At 43.8% G+C, this 9,000-nt stretch overlaps 1 protein-coding gene across 1 annotated transcript in view; it reads right to left on the reverse strand.

Moving 5' to 3' along the window:
• Positions 1–457: 457 nt before the first annotated feature.
• Positions 458–9,000, reverse strand: part of LOC107123435 (collagen alpha-6(VI) chain-like) — a 78,324-nt gene continuing 69,781 nt past the window's right edge. The window contains 4 exon segments of the mRNA XM_015426681.1: positions 458–569; positions 1,681–1,777; positions 3,243–3,914; positions 4,017–4,113. Of these exon segments, the coding sequence (XP_015282167.1) occupies positions 458–569; positions 1,681–1,777; positions 3,243–3,914; positions 4,017–4,113 (978 nt within the window).

Consider the following 9,000-nt stretch of genomic DNA (forward strand, 5'->3'; position numbering starts at 1 on the left):
CTACAAAAAAAGCCCTGATGAGATTTATGGCCTGTCTTGTGAGTAGGGTTGCCAGGTCTGAGTTGGAAAATACCTGGAGACTTTGGGGGTGGATCTGGGAGAGGGTGGGGCTTAGGGAGGGGAGGGGCTTCGGCATGGTACAGTGCCATATTGTCCACCATTCAAAGCTGCCATCTTCTCCAGGGGAGCTGATCTCTGTCAGCTGGAGATCAGTTGCAAAAACGGGAGCTCTCCAGACCCCACCTGGAGGCTGGCAACCCTACTTGTGAGATTCTGAATCTCATTATTACTCATCTAACTTTAGGGCATGATCCAGTTCCATGCTCAGTGCGCACAGCTCTCTGATCATGGAGAAGGATTAAAAGGAGGGGGAAGGTAACGGTAAAGGACTGGATTGTTTGCTCTTACATGTATTTTTGCACAATATTGTCACAGAAATCTTTCTTACAATGAACTTCTATGGGTTGCTGATGAAATGTTCAGGGGATACTGAATCTCCAGGCAAATGCTCCAAAACTGCAGGTTCAATCTCTAGAGCTCTCTTTGACACACTCTTATCCATTGCAATGCTAGGGATATGATAACAAAATACAGTCTGGGTTAGTGTGTTTGCAGACATTTCAGTGCAACGCAGTGGATTCATACATACTTGCCATGAAGTAAAATGGCCATCTGACCATCAAATATTTTATTCATAGCTAGGCTTCATTCATATAGTGCACAGACTTCAGTGGAAGGAAAACGCCTGTGGCAAGGCTAGACTTTACACCGCCATACCAAAATTTAAGCTACCGACCAACCCTAGCACCTGAGTTCGTGATTTTTTTGGGGGGGGCATCCACAGACCCAGCAAATATCATTTTCAGGTCAGCTAGGAAGACTCCAGTCTAAGAGCAGAATAATTAGGTTACATTTTTTATGACTTCCACAGTCACACAGCAGCTGCAAGGAAAGACATTTTTAAACTATGCCAGTATCATCACTTCTGTATTATAGACAGAAGTTCAAGAGGCAATAATTTGGCTAGATTTACTTTGTGAGATTAAGGGTCAGATTCCCAAGATCTATTCTCATGTTTACACCAGCTACTTCCATTACAATTTCTGCCTTTGCCCAGGACTGACTCTGCACCCAAGCCTCACAAACCATCTTTCCTATGTTCCCTTATTTTGCAAATTACTAAAAAGACGTAGATGAAGAATTATAAACATAAGGAAAAGCTCAGCATAAATGCTAACCAGTAATATATGTTTAAATAGAATAAAAAATATAGAGCGGTTTAATACAGATAAATGATGTAGAAATTACCATGTTATGCCTCTAACCTGGGGCACTAATGCAGTAAAGCAGTTTCACACACCCAATGGGACTTGGGGTCTACCAAGGTCAGCATTTTCCACTCAGACTGGCAGCGGCTCTCCAGGGGCTCAGGCAGAGCTCTTTCACATCACCTGGTCCTTTCAACTGGAGACGCTGGGGACTGAACCTGGGGCCTTTTCTATGCACACTGGATGCTCTAGCTCTGAGCCTTCTCCCTAGCCCAACTCTGGATCTCCTATGCACAAGGCCACTCTCCAGCTTTAGCTCATATAGGTATAGGCTGGAGTTTTTTATTCACATGTTTGTTCAGCTGCAGCAACAGCTCACAGTAAGAGAACTTCTAGAAAGGAATGAATTTACCTGTATCTGGAGTGTAGTGGAACATATATCGGCTCCTGGGTTCTGATGTTTGAACATCTTCTCTTGAGCTGTGCTGGTGGGTAGCTGTTGATTTCATCTGTCAAAACAGAAAATACATGGATGGCAGACAGAAACCCAGTGGAGGGGTACTGTTGCTACCCTGTCCCCATTTTGTTCTGATCCCTATCTTGGGGCCTGAGATTTTAATTTATGAGGGTTCCCCCCCCCCCATCATAGCAAGTAAACAAGCTTCTGAGCATCACAGACCAAATGGCAGAGATTGAAGAAGGACCACAACTGATTTATTGGCCTATCTGGGAGATAACAGGCAGCCTCTAGAAGATCCTGGAAAAGGAAAAAACCTCACCGAGAAATGGCAATTATGAGAAATGATCAAGGATCCCTTTCTTGAATTATCCCGGTTTTATCTTATTTTGGAGCACTTCTTCCGGGACGTGTAGCTGGACTCCTCCACTGGTCTTTTTGGTCCCCAAGCTGCCACCTCTTTTGCCCTCCAAATGGGAACCTAACCTTTCCCCAATGGGCACTTTTTGCATGCTTCTAAACAACCTGTGTTTTGTAAGCTGTGGAGTTCCATGGTTTGGCTCCTTCCCCTCTGGATTACTTGCTACTTAGATCCCATTAGACCTCAAGAGCAGCAGCTATCACCCTCTCTTTCATTTCACCTGCTCTCCCACCTTACCTAAGTGGAGATGCTTGCCATATTAATGGCTAGGTAATAGATGCCTGGGCATAGTTTGATTGATTAGACTGGCTAATTTTCTCACCATGAGAACACATTATTCCCTTTAATCAAGTTCATTTCTGATTTTATCCTTTCTGTATTCCTTTCATACTTGTATTGAGGCCACTCCCACACCCATAGGTGTCATGAACTCTGCAAGTCCTGTTTGGCCTGAAAATCATGTTTCAATCAATCATGCATTTCAAAACAATCTGCACTAATGCCTGTTCAACATAGACCAAAAATCTAAAAACCAGCTGCAGTTTAATGTCAGCTTATGTTTCCCCCAGTATTCAATTACATATAAATGTATTATGATGAAGACATCATTTTTCTTTGTAGAAATTAACATAGGCTCCCCCCTCCAGATTTTCCACGTGCCTCACAAAAGAGTAAAACAAATAGCTGCATCATCCTCTTGTTGTTTAATTGCATCATCCTCTTATTTTTTCCTATATTATATACATCAGATATGCAAAAAGTAATAATAATAATTATTATTATCATTTGGCGTTGTGTGTGGTATAGTCAGGAGACCTGAAGATTGTCTGGCTGCCTGAAGTACTAGCTCATTTTTGCAGTACTAGGTGGCAAGCTAGACTTATTTGGGGGCCTGATAGAGCTGTGGCTAACCCAAAGTCACCCAGCTGGCTTCATGTGGAAGAGTGCGGAATCAAACCTGGTTCTCCAGATTAGAGTCCCCCACTCTTTAACCACTACGCCATGCTGACTCTTACTGCAAAGGTTGAAAAAGCATCCCTGAGTATCTTCCAAGCTCTCTACAAAACAGGACAAACTTAGCTTTGGTATAACTTACTCCGGAGAAGATGTAGAAATGGCTTCAGAAACTTCACTGCATATCCAAGTTCAGCCTTGTGGCATCTCCCAAGCTGTATGAGATGATACTCCATGGGCCTGCTTGCCAGTTCACCAAGTTCTACATGGTCGTATTCATGCCCCAATGAGAGCACAAACAGAGCATAGCCGTGGCACTTGGCTCTCAGGGCTACATCTTTCAACACTTCCTTGTCCCATTGACTTGTTTCCCCAACAGATATTACAAAGATAGCTTTGTGTTTCCTCTGGTTGGGTGCTTCTGTGAAGACATTGGTGATGGTCCACTGTATGGCGTGGCCAAGAGCAGTTGTTCCATTCAGCTGCCAGACAGACTCTTGGATATGCCTCTTCATCCGCTCCTTACTATCATAGGTCACCAAGTCAAACTCGGTCTTAACTGGGCTCTTTTGTGTTTGAGGCCTGAAATCTGGTGGAGCATGGCTCAACACAGCCACCCTGTCGCCTATCAAAGTGCTTCCTGGCTGAGCAGAAACATCAAAGTTGTCAAGGGACTGGCTTAGGAAATCTTTCAGCTTCACAAATTCAAGAGGGCTTACTTTCCTTGAACTTTCCAAAACAAAAGCAGCATCTACATAAGCTGGAGTCAAGGGGGTTTGGTCACGTAGGCAAGATGCATCCGGCCTGCATTTGTCTGCAGAAGGACATAAAATTATTTTAACACCACAATGTAAAGAAAGAGAAGCCATGACAGGGGGCGGGCCGGTTCTCATGTTCTTTTTTCACATGCTCTTACCATAGCAAAGTATGCACAGCTGGAATCTTTGTAAAGCTGGTATATAATCTCTCTCCTGGTGAATATTGATAACCTGAAACAGTCTTGAGTCATCCATCTGAAATTATAAAAGATGGGGTGGGGGGGGGAAGAGCTTTTAATTAAGTGAGTGGATAGTAAAATATCTTACGTGTATAGCTGGTGAATCCACTGAGGCTTCCCCCCCTTTTCTAAGAGGGACTGATGCTTTACTTCTGCACTTTGTATTCATAACTTCCTGGATGGCTATAAAAAGCAGCTTTGCCCGCAAGTCCAATAAAAGAAGAAGTTTAAAGGATAATCTACGCTAATGCCATCATAACAATGATATAGTGGTTGGAGAACTGAATAGGATTTGAGCCTTGGTCCCTCCAGATCTATGCTGCTCTGAAGACTGCTGATGATGACAATGGGCTGGTCGCACCAGTTCCCTCTCACTTTTCAAACCTACATCACAGGGTTGTTACGAGGATGCGATGGGAAAAGGAGATCAATGCGCATCACCCTAAGCTTCCTGGAGGGAGGCATGAGAAAAATGTACTAGACAGATAGACAATTCTTCCGTTTAAAACATTTTATTTTCAGGATATTGCAACATGTCCAAAATTATAACTTCACATTTGTCAAATTCCCTTTTCTTTTTCCCCTCCCTCCCATTCCCAGGCTTCCCGCAATGCTCCCACCCCCTCCATAATATTAATTCTTATTTTCCATCTTATTCCCCTTATTACTTAATCAATTAACTTCTATTAACTTATACTTATAATCTAATTCTTAGGTAACCTTTTACTTATCTATTCAGTTAGGTCATTTTGTATTTTCTGTTCTTAATAACTATCAAAGCAGAGTAAATTATTCTTTACATCCCAGTGTTTTTCTATATACTCTTTAAAATCCGTCCATTCTTCAAAAAATTCTCAGATAGACAATTCTTGACCTTCTCACTGACACACGTGTAGGAATTTCTAATTGAGGAAAATCCTTACAGAAGTGGGTTGATTGGTTTTAGTTTAGTTTAGTAAAGCAACTTAATTAAAAAGCAAGCCTTAAAGTCATGGCTCATGGGAACAATGAGTGGGCATAATGGGGGAAATCCAGCTTTTCCCAGGCTTTGTCATGTTCCCCGTATTCCCAAATCCAATTTGGTGTTGAATTAAAGAACCTATTTTGTTTCACTAATGAATCTGCAATGTAACTTCAATAACATTTAGAAGTTTATCAGTGCCATCCTAAACAGAACTGTACCCTTCTAAGCACATTGACTTCAAAGGATTTAGAGGGCCGTAACTCTACTTGAACTTACTTGAGCTGCGGTGGCTCAAGTGGTTAAGACGCTGAACTTTAGGCTGTGGAAGGCGGGTAGTTCAGCAGTTCAAGACCCGAGTGTACCGCATGACGGAGGGAGCTCCCGTCTCTAGTTCCAGCTCCTGCCAACCTAGCAGTTCGAAAGCAAGAAATTGCAAGTAGATAAATAGGTACCACTTCAGTGGGAAGGTAATAGCATTCCGTGCATCTTGGTGTTTAGTCATGCCGGCCACATGACCACGGAAACGTCTTCGGACAGCGCTGGCTCTTCGGCTTTGAAATGGAGATGAGCACTGCAACCCTAGAGTCGGACTCGACTGGCTTTCGAGCAAGGGAACCTTTACCTTTACTTTACCTTACACATCTATGATTCCTGACTGGCTAGGATCACTGAAGGGAAATGTGATAAAGAAATGTATAAAGAAATGTGTCCAAAAAAAGACACTGAACTGGAAAACAATAGGTCCAAAATAATTTCAAACAAACTTTTAAAGGGTGGGGGGATTAAAAGGCTTGGGTTTCTCTTTCTTCCCCTCTTTCTTTTCAAGGTTCAAAAAAGAAATTGGGAGAACATCTGAATCAGTCCTAGTAATGGGTATGATTGTACTCAGGAGCACCACACGTCCGGCTTTCCTTTAAAGCAATCAAATCATGGGCAAAGAAGGAAATCTTAAATTCCGGACTGGGCTCCAGACTCACGATGCGATTAATTTAACATCAAACACAACCCCACACTGAAGACCCTTTGATCCCGCATGCGTCAGCTACGGGTGCTTCCACAGTCCTGCCTTGTGCAAGTTCCCAGACCCATGGCCCCCGTATATTTCATTGATGATTCTCCTGTCTTGAGCATTCCGTGTCCATGTCACAGTACTTTGGGACACATTTTTAAAACAAATACACATTTAGGGCACAGCCCAGGCAAAAGGGAACACCTTGATTTGGGACAGATTTAAGCACATGGTTAACTTTTCCATTAAAATCATAGGACTTAAAAGTGGTGCGTAACACAGGCTAGACCATACCTATAACACTTTAAGTTATAATTATAACTAGCTAAATTAAAAAAAATTAATTATCGTATGGCATTGTGTGTGGAATAGCCAGGAGATCCTGAAGGCTTGATTGGCTGCCTGAAGCCAGGACCTGGACCCACTCGGGTCCTGTTTGTGGAGCTGCAGGGAAGGGTGAGAGTAGGGAGCAGTCATGGATCCCCCTCCCCTCCTTTGCCAGGCAGAGGAGGCAAGTCTGAGAAGCTGGAGCCTGCCTGATGCGGCACTGACCCTATGAGCTCTCTTGGAGGGGACTCGGGGGGCAGGGGCGCCTGATGGCTATTTAGGGCACCACGCCCACCTCGGTTCGCCATCTTTAGCTGCGTGTGGAATAGCCAGGAGATTCCAAAGGCTTGATTGGCTGCCTGAAGCTGTAGCTCTTTTTTTGGAACCACTAGGTGGTGAGCTTATTTTTAGGCTGAGAGAGCTGTGACATGCCCAAGGTCACCCAGCTGTTTTCCAGTGGGGAAGTTCCGCTCTTAACCACTATACCAAGTGCCTCCATATAACTAGCTAATCTTGGTACTGTGGATATAATATAACCTGTGGAGCAGTGCCCAAAAAGCCATGCTGGGGAGATGGAAATGATGCAATAGACTATTTTTCTTTTGCCTGTCTGCCAGGAGAGAGGCTGCTGCCATCATGGGCAGATCCACTACCCCTCATTTTGCTTCCTCCCTCCACCTACAGAGTAGTCTGTTGAGGGCAAGTAGACTGGTGGTTGTGTAACCTGGCCTTACATATTTGTAGAATCCACAGTTATCTGTTTGTTGTTTTTGACAATGGCAACTTGGAGTCCAAGCTGGGCAGTCAAAAGTGTGCTATAAAGACCCAAATAAAATACAACAAAGCAAAATGAAACATGGCAGAGAGTTTCATTTTGAATTTGTAACCATCAGCTATTAATGAGTGAAAAGGCAACCAAATAGGAGGAATGTCCATGGGGAAAAGACCCTAAAGATGGGCTGTTGCTGAATGTGTGTGCAAACATCACCAAAACCTAAACATTTTGCAAACAGTATATTAGTAGCCTTTGCCTAACAGACAGCTGCTTGTGGAGGTGCAGAAACCTCTCTGTGCTTCATTAGACAAAGTCAGAGACTGTACAGCCCCTTTTCTTCTAAGACACAGGGATTTCTTCAAGGTTATCCAGAGCCTTCAGAATCCCCACTGAAGTTTTTTGTGTGGCTCTGTCTGGGCTGTCAGTGATGTTCCAGTTTAACAAAAAACAGACACCATTATGAAACTGTTGAAATTGATACGGCAATATGATAAATTTATGAGCTTGGAAACAGCTCTCAGAAAAAAAGTGATGTTTGTTTCCAAATGTCCACTGAGAAAATGTGTGATTATTGTGCTGATTCCAAACTGAGATACAGTGAAAGCATGTGCATTTGGCTTGTATACGATTATCTCTGTTCGTAAGAAAGCGCCAATGCACCTTCGATTTATGAATGAAACCAGGAGCCAGTACCTAGATAAATGTGTGTGGGAGGGCACACAGCTGTACGTAGGGTTGCCAAGCTCCAGGTGGGGGCTGGAGATCTCCCGGATTTATAACTGATCTCCAGACTACATATCTTGCTCATAATATGTTTGTTTGAGAGTGGATTAAAACAGAAGGATCCAGATTCAAAATACAGTTACCATTCAACCCAAGACTAGACTGTGCTGGAATAATAGCATCTTGACCTGTCATCTGAATATAAGCAAAGAGGGAACTAAACAAATCTCCTGTGTTGGGGAGTTCCAGAGGCCAGGCACCAAACTGCAAAGAAACCAACCACGCCTCAAATGTCAGTGGGCCACAGAGCAGCACTTCTACTACTGACTTGAGCATGCGGGTTGGTTCAGAGGGGAACAGGTGCTCCAGATGCCCAGGGCCCAAACTACTTGGGGGTTAAGAGGTCAACAGTGCAACCCTGAGGAGAGTTATACCCTTCTCAACCTGCTGACCTCTGTATTCTTTGAGGGGTGTAACACTGCTTAAGATTGCACTGTGATACCAGTACTATGAGTAACAGACTACGTTTTGAAAACCTTTCAGTTGAGATGGGGTATTCCAGATACCTGCTACCATAGGCTATCTGGTTTCCTATACACTGGGAGTTAGTAGCCTTGTTCAAAACTTACAGTGAGCACACATGTAATCCATAGACAGTGTATACTTGATTACTGAGTAATTCTCATGCTGCAGTCAATGCATATACAACTAGCATTGCCATCTCTGGTTTTGGAAATACCTGGAGATTTGAGAGTTAGGGTTCCCAGTCCCCAGGTCCAGACGATGGATCCTCCGCTTTCCAGCACTCCTACCTGCCACTGGCCAGCTGACCGGTGGGAAAACCCTGCCCTCAAACAGCCACGCTGCACGGAATGTCCCCAATGCGATGACTTCACATGGAAGTGAAGCCATCACGTTGGGGACATGGTGCAGTGACAGTCTGGCTTTTGGGAAAAACTCTGTGGTTTGAGAGTGATTTAATCATAGAGTTTTGCCCTCAAACCAGAGCATCGCCACGTGACATCTCCAACATGATGAGGTCACTTCCCTGTGATGTCATCATGTCGGGGATGTCGCATGATGTCCCCCCCCCCTCCAGGAATGC

Source organism: Gekko japonicus, unplaced genomic scaffold (assembly GCF_001447785.1).
Source record: "Gekko japonicus isolate JY-2015 unplaced genomic scaffold, Gekko_japonicus_V1.1 scaffold2523, whole genome shotgun sequence".
Classification (NCBI taxonomy): domain Eukaryota; kingdom Metazoa; phylum Chordata; class Lepidosauria; order Squamata; family Gekkonidae; genus Gekko; species Gekko japonicus.